We start from the raw sequence: 18,219 nt of genomic DNA, 5'->3' as shown, positions 1-18,219 counted from the left end.
TTTTTTATTTCTCCCACACTTGAACATTTTTTTTGTCAAAATAAAATTGTAAAGCGGAAGCAAACGCAAACACGGACGCTTAAAAGCGACGTACTCACTTTTGGTTAACACTTAACATTTTTGTAATTAGCTTTCAAAATTACAATATATGCTGTGGTACTTTAAATATTTCGTCTGATACTATAGTTCCATTATCATACCGTCAAAAGTTAGAATGTTATATGCTTAAAAAAAACGACGGACCACAAGACACATTTTGTTCTCTACACGGACACGTGAAGATGACGTACCAGCTTCCCGAGAGCTTTCACGGTTAGCGATTTTAGTGGAAGTCATTTGTCGCCATTGTATTGCTAAATTGTACAAATATGAATCCTGTCCTGCGAAAGGTATGCATTGTGTATATTTGATACTTGTTTTGCTGATCAAGTCTTGTTTTTATTTTAAAATGTCATTGACTTTCGCTTCCTTCAATGTTGATGCCGTCCTCCCATGATTGCTGAGTGATGATGTTTGGTTTGAATTACCAGGTGTCGAGTCAAGCGCTTTACCTCTGCAGGCAAGTACTCCAAGTTGCGCTCAGAAAAGTCTCCTTTTGTGTTGACTATTCTTTTTGTCCTTGTAGGGCTCCAGTATGCTCCCGACTCTCTGCGTGGGGTAAGCGCACACGAGAAATGTGTGGAACTGTATGGCTTGTGCGCGTTGGTTACCTGAGATGTTGCTGTGTGGCGTGCAGGAGGGTTGGCCCAACCTCAAGAAAGGACATACAGAAGCTCGCCCACCAAAGGTATTGGGAGGTGGCGGCATCTCTTGCCCAGAGAAGTGGTGAGTGGTGGCTAGAAGCTTAAACGGTATTCCAACATCACAGCCTGGAAATAAAATCTATTCATGTACAGCCAAAGAAAAAGAAAGACAAGCATCAGATACAGAGCATCATGGCCGCTACAAACGTGGCGTACGGTACCCTCAACATCCACGTGTCGGGGTACGACATGACAACGGTGGAGCACTACGCTCAATATCTCCATAACCTGTGCAACCGGCTCGACATCACCGTGGCAGAGAGGTGACATCGGGGATGCAAAATCTCAGTTGTTTAAAAGCTGCAGACGCATGAAATCCAATGTGCATTGTTTGGCCCCCGGTTAGCTACGCGCTGCCCACCAAAAGCACTGAGGTGATGCTGATGCAGGAGAGTGGCACCAAGATGTACGTCGACTCGCTTCTGAAGACGCATAAACGTGTCATTCAGGTAACACTTGCACAGATGTTTTAAAATGTCACCTTTTCCTAGCACTGCAGAAAGAGCCGTTAATCTGTCTGGGCCGTTTCAGAAAACCCAAGAAAAAAATGTTTTTTAATCAAGAAATATAGCAATCTATGTGATTGTACTTATGAACTAAAAACCGAGTTAAACTAAAAAATAGAATAGAGACTTAATCAATTTGCGCATTATGATTTGATGCATCAATTCAATTGTGCCTTCTTTGAACACCAGGGGGCAGCACTGAAAAATAGTACAGTTCCTAAACATTTTTCTTCACATAGCCATTGCTTTTTGTTAGCCAGTCAATGGCATGTCATTATGTGCTCATATTAAGCAAGTGGGGCCATTCCAAAAGCAAAATTGTTGCATACACATGTTTGTGTAGAATGTTTTGTTTGGGAGTAAAAGTTTGAAGTGCTTATTCTGCCACTTATTCTGGTGCACACACAGTTGAGCAGCCTGAAGGCGACGCTGTGTCCCGTCTTGATGGACATCCTCGTGAAGAACCAGCCGGAGGGAGTCAACCTATCGGTGAAGGAGGTGAGTTGGCTTTGGTGGAAGACCTCGTCTCCTCCACGTTAACGTTTTATTTTGTCTTTTTCCTTAAAGCACACGGAGGCGGACTTCTTAGCCCGCTTCAAGGCACGACCTGAGCTGGAGGGTCTCATGGCTCAGATGGGCCAATAGGCTGTGGACAAAAAAAAAAAAAAAAAAAAAGGCTGGCACTGTATGGTGGGTTTTTAAAAAAATAAAATCATGTCTGTTGTTTCCTTTCTGTGTTTTTCTTTTATTACACATGGAGTGAAAATGTGATTATCGAGGGTGTGAATGAATTCTTGATTTGAGTTGAACATTTTCTTGTCCACTTTGTGTTTAGTGTTTGTGCCTTTGGCAGGAAGTTGACTTGGACCAATGCATGCGTGTCACAAATGCATGAGAGGCAGACAAAAGGAGAAGCGAAAGTTGCAAATAAATGACAGAACATATCATATCAGTCAGATCATCCTTCAAGCCACACTTGGCTTGAGAAACAGCGTGGAAGAAAAAGAAAATCCAGCACAAGACAGCTGGGGCACCTTGACCTGTAAGTCATTTATCACGTCTTTGGGTGTGTACACATTTTCTCAAAAGAAATGCATGCTCTGATTGAATTTGTCGTTCTAACGCCATCTCATTTGTTCAACCCTGCACCTTTTTGCCAACTGGGGTGGCATGATGAAGGGAAAACAAAAGCTTCTCGTGTTTATTCCAAAACTCACTTTTGTGCAAATATTCCTGTTAAATATTCTTTCAATGATGTGTCAGAGAAATGATTGTTTCTTTTTATCATATTAAGTTAAATCAAACGTTGAAAAACGTTGCATCAAACAAACTTTGTTATAGAAAATACAAAAAAATCTGTAGATAGTTGTAGACGTCAGCTAGCTGCTAATGGTGCTGATTAGCTTGTTAGCACCTTATTAACGAAGTTGGATTATTATCAGGGTGGCCTGTGTTTAGAATACTTTACTGACTCCCTAATCACCAATTATTTTGGTTTCGTGGACTTAATGGTTCGCTCATCTGTCAGAAGGATCATGATTTATGTGTCAATCATGTCATGATTGTGAGCAAAAAATGACTCCGTTTAAGGAGTGAATGGTTAACGCCCATGTAAAAATCATCATCGTTCAATTCTTGAGTAAGATTTATTTTGACTGCATAAAAACTTTGGTCAGAGGTTCAGTCAGAGACTATGGATGCTAAAAATGTGTCCCATGGCCGTTCTTTTCCCAGATCTGTGATTAATGATTACAAAGCTAAGAGTTTTCCCCCACAGCTCAGATAGAGTTGCATCAGCGACCGGCCATGGGATGACATTTGGCCAAGATGAGTGATGAGCCGCTGTTGGAGGAGAAGCTGATCAAGCGATCGCAGCAGAAGAGGAGGATTTCGCCGCTCAACTTCAAGGAGAGGCTGTTTGTCCTGACCAAGCACAGCCTCAGCTACTACGACGGCAGGGCGGAGGTGATGTTTCTCTTTTGCCGTGCATAAGAAGTCAAGAACTAACAAGTTGTATTTTTGTTCTCAGAAAAAGTTCCAAAGAGGCTGCATCGAGCTGAGTCGCATCCGATGTGTGGAGGTGGTCAAGGACGAGGTTGGGCTCAACCCCTGCCAGAACAAATATCCTTTCCAGGTAGGTCGTGTGAGCTCATTTGGGAAAAATGCAGTGCTAGCACAACCACACTGAAAAGAAGCACTACAAATAGTAACGACCAAACACGGCTCGCCCGCTTGCCGCTTTGCTTGGTCATGTGACACCTTTGACACCATGTATAACATTTTTTATTTGACTCCCTCTTTAAAACCAAAAAATGTCTATCTTTTAAATGCTTGGTGTGTTTGTTGAGTTTTAATCGAATCTAGATTTAGTCATCAAACAATGATTAAAATAATCATAAGTGCAACATAAAAAAAATTGCTTACACAAACTCTATTCAATTTACATGCCAAAAGCTCTTTATGAGTCTCATAAACGTGAGAAGCTCATATTTAACACTTGATTTCTCTCTCCCACATTTATTACTATTAACAACTGCACTGTGAATCACAGGTGCCCTTAACTTTGTAATTTGGCCAAAACAATTCTCCATGCAGGTGGTGCACAACACCAACACGCTGTACGTGTTCACGCCAAGCCACGGCAGCAGGAGCGTCTGGGTCCAGCGAATCAAAGAGGGTTAGTTCAGGTTGCTTTTCTGCCTTTCAACTGTTGCACCAATGCCAGCATGCACCCACGTACGCGCGCAGAGATCCGAGACAACCTGGAGATCCTGACCAAGTTTCACCCGCGCTTCTGGTGGGAGGGCGAGTGGCTGTGCTGTGGTCAGGTGGAGAAGCAAGCCCCCGGCTGTGAGGAGTACAACCCGTTTGGAAATAGTGAGCGGCCGCCGTTCCATCCTCCAAACAATCCAATACCACTCGCACTTATTTACTCATCTTCCACTTTCCGTTCCTCTTTTGCAGCTTCCAGGAAACCGCTACCCCCGATTCCCGCTGAGGACGGCACATATGGAAGGGTAACCGCCCGCACACTCACTCCCGTTGTCCCTCCACACACACATGGTCCACCTTTGACCCGCCCCGTTTTTTCTAGCACCCGCGACCTCTCCTCCCCGAGGTGTGCGACGACGACTACGCTGAAGACACTGTGGTGGCGCTTTATGACTTTACCGGCAGCGAGCCGCACGACCTGAGTCTTGTCAAAGGAGACGAATACGTCATCGTGGAGCGTTGTGACGTCAACTGGTACAAAGCACGCAACCAAGACGGGTGCGTTGGAAACCTTACTGCAACCCACATAGGCACATCGTTATCACATTAATAAACATCAGCATCATCTCTCCACACAGGGATGAAGGCTACATCCCGAGTAACTACGTCACTGAGAAGAAATCTGGCAACCTGGCGCAGTTTGCGTGAGTTGTTTTTAATCAGTAGAGGGGAGTGTGTTTGCCGTTTAAAAGCATTCAGAGGAACGTGTGTGTTTTTGTGTGTGTGCAAGCTGGTACAGCAAACATGTCAACCGGAACAAGGCTGAGGAGCTCCTGCGGAAAGAGGTGAAGACTTCTGGCTATCCTTTCTTGATATACAAAAATTGTTATCCTTGCAAATAATAGGGGGTTCCACCATGCTACTACCTGTGTCTCTGTCGCCCTCTACAGGAGAAAGAAGGAGCCTTCATTGTCAGAGAGTCCAGCACCAGGGGGACTTACATAGTTTCGCTCTACACAAAGTCCATGGCAGGGTAAACGCCACACTCGCGCGAGGGATGACGACGGGTGTCACATTTATCGCGTTGGTCCGTAGGAAGGGAGGCGGCGGCGCCATTAAACATTACCGAATCCGGGAGACGAAAGGCTCGCCCAAACAGTTTTACCTGGCGGGAAAACATATGTTTCCATCCATCGCTGAGCTCATCACGTACCATCAACACAACGCGGCAGGTACGGCTGTTATGAAAGAGTCAAGTGCAAACAATTTTCACGTATGGTAGAAAAACAGAACACCTCTCATCACATCAGGGATGGTCACCAGATTAAGATATCCTGTCGGGAAACAGGACAGGTCGGCTCCGTCCACAGCTGGCTTCAGCTACGGTGGGACTTTTTTTCCCTTATGATGCTGCTTAGATGCAGCTAGTTTCATCTATTGAGACGTGTCCATCCCCCCCCAGAAAAGTGGGAGATCAACCCCAGTGACCTGACCTTCATGAAAGAGGTTGGCAGCGGTCAGGCAGGGGTGGTGCGGCTCGGCATGTGGAGAGCGCAGCATAAAATTGCCATCAAGGCCCTCAAGCCGGGCGCCATGTATGAAGAGGACTTCATCGAGGAAGCCAAGGTCATGATGTATGAGGAACCCCGCCGCTATTTGCGATGACATTTCTGGACAATTGTAGTCTTCCCGGAGGCTTTGTTATCCCTCCAGGAAGTTGTCCCATCCCAAGCTGGTGCAGCTGTACGGCGTGTGCAGCCAGCAGCGGCCCATCTACATCGTCACCGAGTTCATGGAGCACGGCTGCTTGCTGGACTTCCTGCGGAGTCGGCGGGGCAGCTTTGGCGCGGCCTCGCTGATGAGCGTCTGCCTGGATGTGTGCGAGGGCATGCGGCACTTGGAGAGCAGCAGCTTCATTCACAGAGATCTTGGGGCCAGGAACTGCCTGGTGAACGACGCCCTGGTGGTCAAGGTGTCTGACTTCGGCATGGCCAGGTTAGCGTGGCGTTTGCTGCCCATCACGTGAATGAAGCGGCGTTGGCAGGTGTTCCGCTGTGCGGTGCAGGTACATTTTGGATGACCAGTACACCTCGTCGTTGGGCTCCAAGTTCCCTGTGAAGTGGTCACCTCCAGAAGTCTTCAACTTCTGCAGATACAGCAGCAAATCTGACGTCTGGTCCTACGGTCAGACATCACACTTCACAAATTCCCATGTACGTTTAGCAGATCCAGATGCATTTTCATTTCTGCGACCACGCAGGTGTGCTGATGTGGGAGGTGTTCACTGAAGGCCGCATGCCGTTTGAGCAATGTGACAACCACGAGGTTGTTACCTTGGTAACGAAGGGCCACCGCCTCCCTCGGCCCAAACTTGCCACGGCGACTATCTATGACATCATGCAGCTGTGCTGGCAGGAGGTCAGCCCACCCCACGCGCACGAAGAAGTTTCTTAGTACCAATGAGTCACTCTTGCTATGTCCACAGAGACCCGAGGACCGTCCATCCTTCTCGCAGCTCTGCCTCATGGTCGCTGATCTTCTGGAGGGCGATGTTGCGCTCGCCAACTGACACGTGCGGCGGTCGTGCGGTGAGCGGTCCGAGACAAAGACTGTGCCTTTTGGACGCTTTAGCATGCAAACTAGATGATCGTTCTTCTCCCCTGATTTTTGGGATATGAGTGCTGTACGGGTCCACTTACTTCACATTAAGTTTGGCAGACGAGAAAAAAAGATGTCTGACCTGTCTGTCAGTGTTATTGAGAAAAACAACACATTGTTTTTGCATAAGGAATTAAACTTGCGTCTCGAGGCACTGTACTTATTTCTCAAACGATTGCATTGTCTCTCTTATCATCCCATCCAAATTTTAATTTGACATATGCAAGAACAATTTCATGTCGTGAAAATAATCCTAACAATACAAATGCAGCCATTTTGTGCAGCCAGTGCCAAGGCTCCAGTTGGCACAAAATGTCAAAGCTGCATCAGTGAGAATAGGTAGCCGGCGGCAATGGCTGCCGCAGCGGCCGCCGCCGCCGCCCCAATCAGGAGAAGTCCCTTGAGGATGAGCGCGTTGCCCGTCGACGGTCTCGCCTGCGTCCCGTCGACAGGACTAGCTGCAAAAACGACACGCAGCCAAGGTTATGACGCACCATTTGCATTTCACCTTTTTTTTTTAAAGCTCACCTGTGACCATGACGTGATATTTTCCAGAGTCCACATCATTGCTGGTGTTGACTTGACACCGATACACGCCCGAGTCTTCCATTCGCAGGCTGGACAGTTGCAGACTTATTTGTCCCCTTCTCAGAGCATCCCAGTCGCACCGCACCCGTCCTACCAAATGAACCACCACGCCGTCCTGCAGTTGAAAGAGGACGGTGACCTCACCCTCCCTGAAGAACTCGCAGCGGATCCGAAGCGAGGTGAGGGACATGTTGGGATCGCTGGTGAACTTCCAACCCAGGGTTATGTTGTCATTCTCTCGGGCCCAGTAGGAGTCTTGAGTCACGTTCACGTCTAATCCGCCTGGAGAAGTCAACGTGAGGGCACTCAGGTTACGTGATCAGATGCGTCAGATTAGGACAACTTACAAACGCTGACAAACATCAGGCCGATGAGCAGAGTGATCAGGAAAATGGTTGTCATCTTCCTGGAGCGGCCACAAGTACATCGGAGTAAAAAATCTTGATGCTCATCCGGGGCGCGATACAATCTGTGGTCTGTGGTGAGTCTTTGGAACACACCAGAACTAATGTTAAATTTAATCTTCCTGCCTCACATCATCTTGTGACGAACCATCCAAAGTCACTTTGGTCCAGGGCCCATTGTGGAGTTATTATACGTATGTATAGAATGTTCTAGATCAAGCGAAGTCTGACAGCTCCAGTGACACCTGGAAAATGGATGCGTTTCCATCAAGGAGTCCGCCCCGCCCCTTTTTTTTTTATTGACATTTCAAAACTTAAGCCTTTCACAAGCCTGGAGCTATGTTCCCAGCCGTCATTAGCGCATAGCCCGATGTTTACATTTGTAGGATGTAAATTTTCCTTCCAACACATTTAAAGAGGGCTCAGTCAAATGATTACCAGGTATGACTTTATGGAATGAGTAACAGATTGAGCCTTTCGCCAACAGGGGCCTCTCCTTGATGCAGTCTGGGGGGGGCAAACGCCGTCTCTCCACCTTTTCTTTATGATCAAGCTCATAGTCAAGGATGGCTCACGTTTGTCTCCACAGAAGCTCTGTTTCAAGCGCCTTGAGATCACTTCTGTTGTAGAAAATGATATTAAGTTGACATTTATGATTGTTGTCTCACAATCCGCTGCCGACACTCCTTGACCTTCGTTGCTCTACGACACTCCACATCCAGGTAAGCGTAGGCGGAGAGGTAACGAGAAAGGCCCTCCCTCCCCCCCTCCCTCCTAAGCTTGCGTGCTGCAGCAGGCGCGACTCCTTGACGAGCTGGTGGGCGGGAGCAAAGGTTAAGACGAGCCACCGCAGCAAGTTCAGCCTCACAATTGTTTTTGGACACCGTCTGTTTCCCTTTTGGGTTTTCACAGGTGAGTTTTGAGTTTTTTCGCTTTGGGAGTGTTTGCGTATCCGTTTTCCAAGAGACTCCGATTTGAGAGGGGTGTGTTGCTGCTTTGATTCCTTTGCAGGTTGTGAGTCACAGGAAACAAACGCAGCCACACACAAGACAAATCTGATTGCGCAATATTTGGCTTTCAGTAGCAATGTGGTGGAGCGCAACCATACGAGAACATTAGAGAACGAGAACAAAATATGAGATATTTTGGAGAAGCTCAACAATTGGCGACCCAAAAGAAATCGTTCAAACCCAAATAAGTTTTCTCTGTCAGTGTGGGTCAACATGTTGTAGCCTCATTACCATGGCAACGTGCCTGCTCTTAAAGCCCTAAGCATCAGACGCTTCCCAGCCGAGAAGAACCGGAGCAAACTTCTTATCTGCCTGTTTTTCTGTCCCGTTTCCAAGTTGAGAGAGAGCTCAAGAAGAAGTCGGTGAGATTAAGATACTCGTGAAACATTTGTTGCGTCGAGGTCGCTTGACAAAAAAGAATCACATGTTGCTTAACCCAAGCATGTCTGGTCTGGACTCTGGAATTAGGAGTCTCTGTTAAAACTCGTTAAGCTCACCCCACCCCACACACTTTGACAAAACTTGCTTGTGCTTTTTTTTTTTTTTTTTTTTTTTCCCAGCAGCTGCGCCCCGATGGCGCTAGCCAATAGCTCCTCCACGTTGCACCCGGTGAAAAACGAAAACATCGTGGACAGCACGGCCGCCACCACCGTGGGCGCCCTCATCCTCAGCCTGGTCTTCCTCTTGGGCTTACCGGGCAACCTCTTTGTCATCTGGAGCATCATGGCTCGAGCCCGAAAGCAAACCATCACCACGCTCCTCATCCTCAACCTGGCCATCGCTGACGGTTCGCTGATGGCGCTGACGCCGTTCTTCATCGCTTACTTGGTGATGAAGAGGTGGGTGTTTGGGACAGTGATGTGCAAGGTGCTCTTCTACCTGTGCCTGGCCAACATGTACGCCTCCATCCACATCATCACCATCATGAGTCTCTATCGGCTGCTGGCCATACTGCGGCCGCAGCGCGTGAGCGTCCTGGTGGGCCACCGGACGGTGACGTGGACGCTGGCGCTCATGTGGGCGTTGGTGGCAATCGCCTCCGTTCCCGCAATCGTCTTCCGCGACGTGAGGACGAATGCCGACCGCGCCATCTGCGACTCCTACCACGACGACGAGAGTCACGTGAGTTTTCTCCTATTTGTTTTTTCCCCAGAGAAAAGAAATAAGCCTGACTTTTTTGAAAAATATATTTTTAGCAGAAGCTCAAATTGTCTTTCAGCCAAACATACTTTTAGTAATTATGGCCTCAAAGATCTTTTCAAGTTTTCACTAGACCACAATCCTCCAAAACCTCATGTCGTGAAATATGTTACTGTCCAGTAGAACAGCTCAACTATATTTTGGGTTAATCGGAGTCACTTCAAATGTTAGCAGCTGCACGAGATTCAATATGACTGGTTCATTCCTAACAGAGCCACATCCCCAGTTCTAAGAGGGTGTGTAGACTTTTGCAACCAAATTTCGGTTAGTGAGAATGCGCTTTGAACTCCAGATGCTGTCCAAGAAAAAAAAAAAAAAAAAAAACTAAAAATTGACCCCCATATTGAAATGACTCAATTGTTCGGATGACTCACGGAGCCTTGAGCACTCTCATTCACAGGAGGACGTCGTCTCGTTCCTCTTGTTTGCAGACGGTGGTCCAGTACATGCTGGAACTTGTTTTGGGTTTCCTGATCCCGTACAGCATCGTGGTGGTCAGCTACATCTGCATCCTACGCCGCATCCGACAGACCAAATTCCGCCGACGCATTCGTAGTGAGAAACTCATCTTGGCCATCGTGGTGACCTTTTGTGTCTTCTGGCTGCCCTACCACATCGTCAACATGGTGCACGTATGTGCTCGCCGCGCACGCGTGATGTCCACAAACCAATTTATATTCCGTTTTTTGTTTCCTTAGGTCACGTGGGCGCTCTGTCCTGAAGGTTCGGTTAAAACAACGTAAGCCGTCACGCGTCCTTTAAATTCTTGATGTCTTGATGCTTCGGCTGCCTTCCGTCATCTTTGTGGTTCCTTGGGGATCTTCTGCTGTCGGTCTCAGTCAACTGTCCATGTCTCGTTGGCTTTCCCAAATTTGCTTTTCTCCTTTTCAGTGTTTTGATTGTGGAATTACAAGTTGTCCGTTTCATCTCATGAGAGCTTGTTTGTCCGAAAGGCTGGCGAAAATCTGGCACCGAAGTCGCGCTGTCACGTCCTCTGTGGCCTTCATGAGCAGCTGCGCCAACCCGGTGCTGTACTTCTTCGCCGGCAAGTCATACATCCGGCGCGAGGGTCTGGCCTTCATGGCCCGCCTGTTTGAGGCGGCCGGCCTGGACTCCATCTCTAGGAAGAGCCGTCAGAACAGCCAGAACAGCCGCGACAAGGACAAAGAGGCAGATGGGGTCATGCTGAAGGAGAAATTTCAGGACTCCAACTCGAGCGCCAATGTCAAAGTGATGAAGTCTCTGACGTGACGAAGCCTCCGACATCATGCCGCTGCTGGCTGGCATCTCCCAATGTCTCGTCCGTCCTTTGGCACGGTGAGCTGTCCTGATGAACAATGAGGACGGCGAGCCGTTGTCGTGTTGAAGCTCAAAAGAAGAGCTCGGGGACTTCTTGATGTCCATTTTTTTTTTCTTGCCATGGTCTGTGTTGTTGTCTTATGCAAGTATGTCTTTGCATAACAGAAAAGGTCCAAATAAACAAGCTGTTCCAGCCGCACCATTACAAAAATGACGACTCACTGGAGACGTCATGTCCCCGACTTGCCGTCAGGAAACTTCCTGAGGTTTTTCTTGTTCTATTCATTCATGTTCTGCTTTCACAACCGGACGCCCTCTCGTTGGGCAAACCCGTACAAGCTGATGAGACCCACACTTGTCATTGAACAAGACAACTGACACTGCATCACTGGTTCCAACATTGGTTCCAAATATTCGAAACAGCGTCATTCTCATCCATCCAGGTAAGCTTCATTTTGTTTTGCTCATCCTTGAAGATCTTATTGTTGGCCGTGTCACCTTTTGCGAAACGCCGATGTTGTAACGTGACTCGAGCAGAAACTAGTTGTCCTCCCTGCGGTTAATTCAACATATCCTGTTTCCTGTTCTGTCTATGAAAAGTCGTCGTCCACAATAGGAGAAGTCAAAGTATTCGGCCGACGAAGCCATGGTGTCCAATAGCACCGGCGCCTTCTTTTTCCCCGTCAGCACCTCAGCCAAGGTCGGCATCGCCATCCTGACCTTGGCCTTCGCGTTGGGCTTTCCAGGGAACCTCTTTGTGGTGTGGTCGGTGGTTTGTCGTGTTCAAAAGCGCTCAGTGACATGCTTGCTGGTCCTCAACCTGGCGGTGGCCGACGCTTTGGTGTTGCTCACGGCTCCCATTTTCCTGCGTTACCTGGCCGGGGGGCAGGGCTGGGAGTTTGGCTCGGCTGCCTGCAAGCTGGTGCACTACCTGTCCAGTGTCAACATGTACGTGTCCATCTACCTCATCTGTCTGATGAGCATGGATCGCTGGCTGGCTGTCAGCAGGCCTTTCCTATCCCAGAGGATGCGGACTAAGCGCTCCCTGCTGATTCTCCTCCTGGGAGTCTGGGCCATGGCCTTCGTGCTGTCACTTCCGATGCCCTTCTACCGGAGGTAAGTCCCGCGTGTGCGCCGATCGTTGATTGCAGCCTGACGTTTTCTCGTGTGTGTGCGCAGCAACCTGAGGAAAGTGTTCCCCAACAACGCCACGTTGAAATTTTGCATGCCGTACCACTGGCAAAGTGTGGGCCATCGGGTCTTTCAGTACACCTTTGAGACCATCATGGGCTGCCTGGTGCCCTTCTCCCTCATCAACACTTGCTACTCGTCGGTCATCTGCCGCCTGCAGAGCGCCATGTTCCAGCGGCGCGGCAAAGGCAGCCGGCTCATCTTGATGATCATTTGCGCCTTCGCCGTTTTCTGGCTGCCGTATCACATCGTCAACACCATCGAGGTGATTCGATCTTCCGTATGCAAGGATGGTGGACGTTCCCGCATTTAACCCCGTGCTCCCCTCCGCCAGGTGATCGGTCTCTTGCAGGGCAGCGAGCCGACGGTAGAGGCTGCCCTGGTGGCCCGCCCCAACGTCACCGCCTTCGCCTACTTCAGCAGCGCCGTCAATCCGATTCTCTACGTCTTTGCCGGCAGCTCTCACATCCGCCAGGCCGGCCTCAATTTCATGGGCAAGCTCTTTGAGGCCACCAACTCAGAGAGCAGGAGCACGTCCACCTTCACCCGCAGCGGACGCACCAGCTCGTCGCGGGAAGACACCTCGGTGCTGCAGACCCTGTCGGTCAAATTGGGGAAGCCGTTCAGGGTGAGGCAGGGAGACGGCGGCGACGTGTCAACAAGAGAGATGGACGAGCCGGAACTGAAGACTCTGGCAAGTGTCGAGCCGTTAGAATAGCGTGAATACCCTGATCATCTTTCTTTCTAAGGTGGATTCTTCATTTTGTTTTTGTATACCTACAATGATACCCACTTCCATTGTTTACATTGTCACAATGCTGCCTTCACACAGCTAATATTGCTTCATTTTGAGAGAGCTATTCATGTAATACAGTAATCCCTCGTTTATCGCGAATAATTGGTTCCAAAAACCACCCGCGATAAGTGAAATCCACGAAGTACGGTCACCATCAAGAAGTACTGGGCAGGCTAACGAGTTAGCGGAAAGATGCTAATTCACGATTGCGCTAACACGCGAAAACGGACTTCTAATGGAATTTAAACGAATATTTGGAGCAATACTACATTATCCTAAAGGTTAGACACATGTTTCCTCCATTTAGAAGTTTTATTTGGACTTTTAAATGTTTTTTTTAATTTGGGGGAAAAAAATCCCCGATGTAGTGAAGCCGCGATAAACGAAACGCGAAGTAGCAAGGGATCACTGTATGTTTATTATTGTTACTATAAGAGCAAGAGTTGGTCCGCTCGCGCATAAATTGCACGATCAAGATTTGTGGCGAAGTGCACTTCCTGTCTTTCAACACACGCTATTTTCAAAACCACACGTGAGACTTTTGGCTCATCTGAGAACTGTCAGCTTCAGCAGAATCTTTGCGTCATGTTCTTAGAGCGGGAAAAGTATTAAATAAATTGTTTGCTGGAAAGTAAGATTCACCTCTTGATTGTGAAAGCGAGCAATCGGACACACGATGCTATTATGGTGCCAACTCGGTGTGAAAGTGAATCCGAGGGACGACCGCGCTTAGAATAGAATCTTGTTGCTGTCCAGCACGAGCAGACAGCTTTGAATCTTGCAGGGAGAGAAGAGTGCACAAGGCGCACTTTCATTTGTAATTTAAAAAAAAAAAAAAAAAATTCGGTTGAGTCGACATGGAGGCGAGCGGCAGTGGCCTGCCAGTGGAATGGGAAGAGCAGTGGAGAAAGGAAAAGGAAAGGAGGACACAAGTACTGGGAGAAGGGAGGGAAGGTGTCGAGCAGGACAAACGTGAGCTAAGGACCATCGTGGCCTTTAATGACTCCAGATTGGGGCTGACGAGTGAGAAGGCGGAACCACGCGGATCCAAACTCAGGGAAGATGGAGACGATGTCCGACCATATTGGAGCGAAAGCTTTCCCGGTGAGACGTTCAAGGTCCTGAGGGAGTTTCTCGACTCGCGTCTCCTCACAGACTTGACCTTGACTACTGAAGACGGGAGCAGCGTCCACGTTCACTCTTCCATCCTTGCCGCCGTCAGCGTTTTGATTAAGGCGAGGGTGAAGGAAGAAATGCTCAAGGGCCATCAAGGAGACACCGCTGCCCATCAATGGTGTCTGCTTCTGGGTCCAGACGTGGGTCATTGTGGGCTGCGGGCAGTTGTAGACTTTGCCTACACGGGGGAGCTCAGAATGGGCGACACCCTACCCCAAATTGAGGCAGCGGCTCATGGGCTCGGCGTTCCGAGATTGTCGGAGCTCTGCGAGCAAACCGCAGGAGCCGAGGCGGGTCCGGGAAGGCGACGAGCAATTTCTGCCGAGGAGGAAATGAGACAAACCCTTCGTTCCGTAGAGCAGCTGTGGGCTGAAGGTGTGGGCTGTGATGTCATTTTGGACGTGGACGGAGCTTTCTTCCATGGTTTGTACAATCGGTCTGATTGTGAAGTTATTTTTACGTTTGCTTCTGCTCGAACTGAACTTCGGCTCGTGGCAGTCCACAGGGCGATCCTGGCAGCAAGCAGCGACTACTTCCGAGGAATGTTCGCCAGCGGTATGAGGGAGTCTCGTCAAAGCAGTGTTGCCATTCCTTGCCAAGTAACCCCAGAGATGGCGGCTTTGGTTTGCTTCTGCTACCGCGGGAGCCTTCCTCTTAACTGGGACTGCGTTTTCGAGCTGGCCTGCACGGCGCTCCAGTTCCAGTTCCGGTCGGCTGTCTCGCTTTGCCTCCTCTTTATGAAACAGGAAATGGATGCTGGTTCCTGCCTGGATGTGGCTTCTTTTGCTGAAGCTTACGGAATGGCAGATCTCCTCGAGGAAGCCAATGACTACGTGCTGCGACACTTCTCGGAGGTGTCGGCTACTGAAAAGTTTCTGGACCTCCAAGCTGAGAAGCTTTTGGAGTTTCTCTGCAGCGACGGTCTCAGCGTGCCGTCTGAGCTGATCGTGTTTCGAGCTTTAGTCTCCTGGGTGGAGGCGGATCCCGAGGAGCGCCTGGGACACGCCGACAAACTGATGAGAGGAGTTCGCTTCCCTCTCATGACCTTTCGAGAGTTCAGGGAGGTCAGTGATCTTGTTCAAGGCATCTTAACGAAGTGGAGTTGCACTGACATGCTTTCCTCCTTTCCCACTTTGTGATCTTTGCTTTAGGTTAGGGCCATCAACCTGCGAATGGAGACCAAAGACGTGCAACTTCATGTTGCCGCTTTTAAGGAATTTGGATCCAGCTTCTCAATGGAGGATCACTGTCGGGTGAGGCGCCCCAAAGACTCCCTGGTTCTTGTCGGCGGGGACCGGCTGGACCCAGATACGGGTCAACGCAAACCAAGCGACGAAATGTGGTTTGTAAACTCCCTGCGCTCCGGCATAGGCCTGGTGAAGGACATTGATTGGAGGAGGCTGGGCCACATTCCAGATAAGCCAAAATTCAGACACGGCGTCGCGAGACTCAACGGGCGCTTGTTTGTGGTCGGAGGATGTCACTTCTACGCCAAAGACAACGTGATGAAATCCACCTACAGGTGAGCACGCTTGATGCTCTTCCACAGTGGTGGGCGCTCACAAGTCTGTTGTTTTTTTTCCCCATCGAACCAGCTATGACCCTGAGCAAGACCTCTGGAAAAGGTGCACTGACATGCAGGAATGTCGAAGTAACTTCTCAATGGTGATGCACCGAGGTCATCTTTGTGCCATTGGTGGAGATAAGCAACTCAACACTAATTTAAGCAGTGTGGAGATTTATGACCCTGAGGATGATAGCTGGAGGTGAGCTTAAGTCAGGACAAATATATTGGCTTGATTTGTTTTTCTTTCTTGTCTCACGCCATTCCCGGGTTCTCTCAGCTTCGCCCATCCTCTGCACCAGCCGCTAAGCGGCCATGCCGCCACAGTCTTCGATGGAAGGGTGTTGGTGTCTGGAGGTTTTGACCCTCAGTATGTTTGTGTCGCTTCCCTCTTCGTGTATGACCCCGAGGTGGGAAGCACCCACCTGGCTGATATGCTTCAAAACCGGGCCCAACACTGCATGGAGGCGCTGCGAGGTCGCCTCTACGTGGCCGGCGGCATGTGCAACCTGAGGAAGTATTACACAGACCAGCTCACCTGCGAGCGTTACGATCCTTCTACTGACTGCTGGACGTGTCTTGCGCCGCTGCCCGTACCTCATGTGGGTGCAGCCTCGGCCATCTTGGAGGAGAATGTCTACATCCTTGGAGGGTACTGTCAGGAAGACTACAGCGAATCTGGACTCGTCCACAGGTTTAACCTTGTCACACAACGCTGGGAGAGGATGGGAAAAGTGCCAGCGGCCGTTACTGACATTCGAGCCTGTGTGCTTGGACTGCCCCGGCACTTGCGATGCTAGCTTGAAATGTCACGTGTGGACTGGCTTTCTCACCAGTGTGCCTTTGCGAATAAAGGGATGGTAACATGAACAAAAGTGACATTGCAGATTGATGTGAGAGGAATTGCTGAATAGACCAACTCAGGTAGAAGGACAACAGATACAAAAGTATTTTTTATTCCTGTATATTAATGTGGTTATTTCATTTTAGTCACAGACACTCAAGAATGACAGCGACCAAGAGTAAAGCTGAAGAGCTTTGACATTTATTTTCCGGTGAAACCACGGTGTTACGGATTTCTTACTGAGTGAGCAAAACACTTGCACTAAGCGTCCACAGGAGGGTGCTCTTAACTAGTAAACAGAAAATGTTGACCTTCCAATACAAAACATACAGAGGGCAGAACAATTATTATGATAAATCTACCATGCATTATTCTTCTGTTTTATTTACCATGCATCATTTTGTTTGATTCACCATGCATAATGATTAGTATGTTTGATTTAGCACGCATTATTATTATTCTAATTAATAGATTTCAGGGGGCAAGTGCCTCTTTGGCCCCCTTCTAGCTCAGCCAGTGAGCAGGTGTCAACCTCACCGATAACCTGTTTTTTTACTAAAGATATTTCTAATCACAAAAAGGTTTTATGTAGTTATTTATAATGATGCTTATTATTATAATAATAAATGGCGCTAATAAAGAACGTACATGCATTAGTTGGATGTGGAGGAAAGATGTTTAGGCACTAGTAGTTGTGTGCCCTGTGATTGGCTGGCAACCGGTTCAGGGTGTCCCCCGCCTACTGCCCGTTGACGGATGGGATAGGCTCCAGCACACCTGCGACCCCCGTGGGGACTAAGCGGTTCAGAAAATGGATGGATGGATGGATGGATGGATGGATGGACGGACGGACGGACGGACGGACGGACGGACGGACGGACGGACGGACGGACGGACGGACGGACGGACGGACGGATGGATGGATGGATGGATGGATGGATGGATGGATGGATGGATGGGTGGATGGATGGGTGGATGGGTGGATAGTTGGGCACTTGTGTGGTGTCAAGTAATGTCATTGTTGAGCCACTGGGAGTCACTGTAATCCTTTTTTTTTTTTTTTATGGGTGGAACTGGGGCCTGCCAGGCTTCTTCCTGTGTGGAGCCAAAATGTTCAACCCTTAAAGCATGAAATAAGATGTAAGATGAATAGTCACATGTGGAAAAAGGAATCTGGTCATTCACAAATGTGAAAGACGCTTGTGGTGAGCTGCCTCAGAACAATAAAGGTGTACAAAACACTTTTGAACATAGAGGGGGGGGGGAGTATGTTTGGCTTGAATAGGCGCTAAAAATAACTGCGATTGACCAATCGGATTGTGAGGCTGACATATTGAGAGCATTTGCTTATTTTAAAAGTGCACCACAGTATATTTAGCTGCTGCGTGCATGTCGTTATGAGAGTTGAGCTCTTGTCGTAAGTCCTTGCCATACGTCGAGCTCGCTGGAGCTTTTTGCTCTCATGGTT

The 18,219-nt window shown here is 48.7% G+C and overlaps 5 protein-coding genes across 9 annotated transcripts; all 5 read left to right on the top strand.

Moving 5' to 3' along the window:
- The first annotated feature begins 152 nt into the window (after positions 1–152).
- mrpl48 (mitochondrial ribosomal protein L48) lies at positions 153–2,037 on the top strand. Of its 2 annotated transcripts, XM_049741747.2 has the most exons (8): positions 237–389; positions 531–559; positions 626–657; positions 737–825; positions 897–1,066; positions 1,150–1,252; positions 1,718–1,807; positions 1,877–2,037. In XM_049741747.2, the coding sequence occupies exons 1-8, from the start codon at positions 369–371 to the stop codon at positions 1,952–1,954; spliced, it is 612 nt and encodes a 203-aa protein (XP_049597704.1). In that variant the 5' UTR covers positions 237–368; the 3' UTR covers positions 1,955–2,037. The 2 variants fall into 2 exon arrangements, with proteins under 2 accessions (XP_049597695.1, XP_049597704.1); XM_049741738.2 differs by having other exon boundaries at positions 153–389; positions 531–657.
- Positions 2,038–2,166: 129 nt separating this feature from the next.
- On the top strand, positions 2,167–6,829 carry tec (tec protein tyrosine kinase). Of its 2 annotated transcripts, XM_049741555.2 has the most exons (17): positions 2,167–2,351; positions 3,087–3,274; positions 3,339–3,443; positions 3,905–3,986; positions 4,058–4,186; positions 4,274–4,326; positions 4,404–4,579; positions 4,660–4,725; positions 4,812–4,866; positions 4,972–5,054; positions 5,117–5,253; positions 5,332–5,406; positions 5,484–5,655; positions 5,735–6,016; positions 6,087–6,205; positions 6,282–6,439; positions 6,507–6,829. In XM_049741555.2, exons 2-17 carry the CDS (start codon positions 3,137–3,139, stop codon positions 6,588–6,590), a joined length of 1,914 nt encoding a protein of 637 aa, XP_049597512.1. In that variant the 5' UTR covers positions 2,167–2,351; positions 3,087–3,136; the 3' UTR covers positions 6,591–6,829. The 2 variants fall into 2 exon arrangements, with proteins under 2 accessions (XP_049597512.1, XP_049597513.1); XM_049741556.1 differs by lacking the exon at positions 2,167–2,351 and having other exon boundaries at positions 3,125–3,274; positions 4,035–4,186.
- A 1,632-nt stretch (positions 6,830–8,461) lies between these two features.
- On the top strand, positions 8,462–11,391 carry LOC125981771 (leukotriene B4 receptor 1-like). 2 transcript variants are annotated; one of them, XM_049741713.1, is made up of 5 exons: positions 8,462–8,583; positions 9,245–9,803; positions 10,313–10,513; positions 10,580–10,620; positions 10,835–11,391. In XM_049741713.1, the coding sequence occupies exons 2-5, from the start codon at positions 9,255–9,257 to the stop codon at positions 11,130–11,132; spliced, it is 1,089 nt and encodes a 362-aa protein (XP_049597670.1). In that variant the 5' UTR covers positions 8,462–8,583; positions 9,245–9,254; the 3' UTR covers positions 11,133–11,391. The 2 variants fall into 2 exon arrangements, with proteins under 2 accessions (XP_049597670.1, XP_049597680.1); XM_049741723.1 differs by having other exon boundaries at positions 8,468–8,583; positions 9,242–9,803.
- Positions 11,392–11,483: 92 nt separating this feature from the next.
- On the top strand, positions 11,484–13,802 carry ltb4r (leukotriene B4 receptor). Its single transcript, XM_049741701.1, has 4 exons — positions 11,484–11,623; positions 11,781–12,296; positions 12,360–12,636; positions 12,706–13,802. The coding sequence occupies exons 2-4, from the start codon at positions 11,827–11,829 to the stop codon at positions 13,087–13,089; spliced, it is 1,131 nt and encodes a 376-aa protein (XP_049597658.1). The 5' UTR covers positions 11,484–11,623; positions 11,781–11,826; the 3' UTR covers positions 13,090–13,802.
- A 146-nt stretch (positions 13,803–13,948) lies between these two features.
- On the top strand, positions 13,949–16,782 carry si:ch211-63p21.8 (kelch-like protein 33). 2 transcript variants are annotated; one of them, XM_049741551.2, is made up of 5 exons: positions 13,949–14,766; positions 14,842–15,407; positions 15,495–15,865; positions 15,939–16,109; positions 16,188–16,782. In XM_049741551.2, exons 1-5 carry the CDS (start codon positions 14,025–14,027, stop codon positions 16,705–16,707), a joined length of 2,370 nt encoding a protein of 789 aa, XP_049597508.1. In that variant the 5' UTR covers positions 13,949–14,024; the 3' UTR covers positions 16,708–16,782. The 2 variants fall into 2 exon arrangements, with proteins under 2 accessions (XP_049597508.1, XP_049597507.1); XM_049741550.2 differs by having other exon boundaries at positions 13,949–15,407.
- Positions 16,783–18,219: the final 1,437 nt, after the last annotated feature.

This window comes from Syngnathus scovelli, chromosome 1 (genome assembly GCF_024217435.2).
Source record: "Syngnathus scovelli strain Florida chromosome 1, RoL_Ssco_1.2, whole genome shotgun sequence".
Lineage (NCBI taxonomy): Eukaryota > Metazoa > Chordata > Actinopteri > Syngnathiformes > Syngnathidae > Syngnathus > Syngnathus scovelli.
The sequence above is the reverse complement of the archived record's forward strand: the minus strand, read 5'-3'. Positions and strand labels throughout refer to the sequence as shown.

What these genes read in the sequence shown, in the direction of transcription:
- mrpl48 (XM_049741738.2), top strand. Translation starts at nt 369, where the DNA reads ATGAATCCTGTCCTGCGAAAG. An exon ending in CGCATAAACGTGTCATTCAG is followed by an intron (nt 1,253 to 1,717) that starts GTAACACTTGCA and finishes GTGCACACACAG; the next exon opens with TTGAGCAGCCTGAAGGCGAC. An exon ending in TCAACCTATCGGTGAAGGAG is followed by an intron (nt 1,808 to 1,876) that starts GTGAGTTGGCTT and finishes TTTTCCTTAAAG; the next exon opens with CACACGGAGGCGGACTTCTT.
- tec (XM_049741555.2), top strand. Translation starts at nt 3,137, where the DNA reads ATGAGTGATGAGCCGCTGTTGGAGGAGAAGCTGATCAAGCGATCGCAG. An exon ending in ACTACGACGGCAGGGCGGAG is followed by an intron (nt 3,275 to 3,338) that starts GTGATGTTTCTC and finishes TTTTGTTCTCAG; the next exon opens with AAAAAGTTCCAAAGAGGCTG. An exon ending in ATCTGACGTCTGGTCCTACG is followed by an intron (nt 6,206 to 6,281) that starts GTCAGACATCAC and finishes GCGACCACGCAG; the next exon opens with GTGTGCTGATGTGGGAGGTG.
- LOC125981771 (XM_049741713.1), top strand. Translation starts at nt 9,255, where the DNA reads ATGGCGCTAGCCAATAGCTCCTCCACGTTGCACCCGGTGAAAAACGAA. An exon ending in ACCACGACGACGAGAGTCAC is followed by an intron (nt 9,804 to 10,312) that starts GTGAGTTTTCTC and finishes TCTTGTTTGCAG; the next exon opens with ACGGTGGTCCAGTACATGCT. An exon ending in GAAGGTTCGGTTAAAACAAC is followed by an intron (nt 10,621 to 10,834) that starts GTAAGCCGTCAC and finishes TTTGTCCGAAAG; the next exon opens with GCTGGCGAAAATCTGGCACC.
- ltb4r (XM_049741701.1), top strand. Translation starts at nt 11,827, where the DNA reads ATGGTGTCCAATAGCACCGGCGCCTTCTTTTTCCCCGTCAGCACCTCA. An exon ending in CCGATGCCCTTCTACCGGAG is followed by an intron (nt 12,297 to 12,359) that starts GTAAGTCCCGCG and finishes GTGTGTGCGCAG; the next exon opens with CAACCTGAGGAAAGTGTTCC. An exon ending in ACATCGTCAACACCATCGAG is followed by an intron (nt 12,637 to 12,705) that starts GTGATTCGATCT and finishes CCCCTCCGCCAG; the next exon opens with GTGATCGGTCTCTTGCAGGG.
- si:ch211-63p21.8 (XM_049741550.2), top strand. Translation starts at nt 14,025, where the DNA reads ATGGAGGCGAGCGGCAGTGGCCTGCCAGTGGAATGGGAAGAGCAGTGG. An exon ending in CCTTTCGAGAGTTCAGGGAG is followed by an intron (nt 15,408 to 15,494) that starts GTCAGTGATCTT and finishes TCTTTGCTTTAG; the next exon opens with GTTAGGGCCATCAACCTGCG. An exon ending in GTGATGAAATCCACCTACAG is followed by an intron (nt 15,866 to 15,938) that starts GTGAGCACGCTT and finishes CCATCGAACCAG; the next exon opens with CTATGACCCTGAGCAAGACC.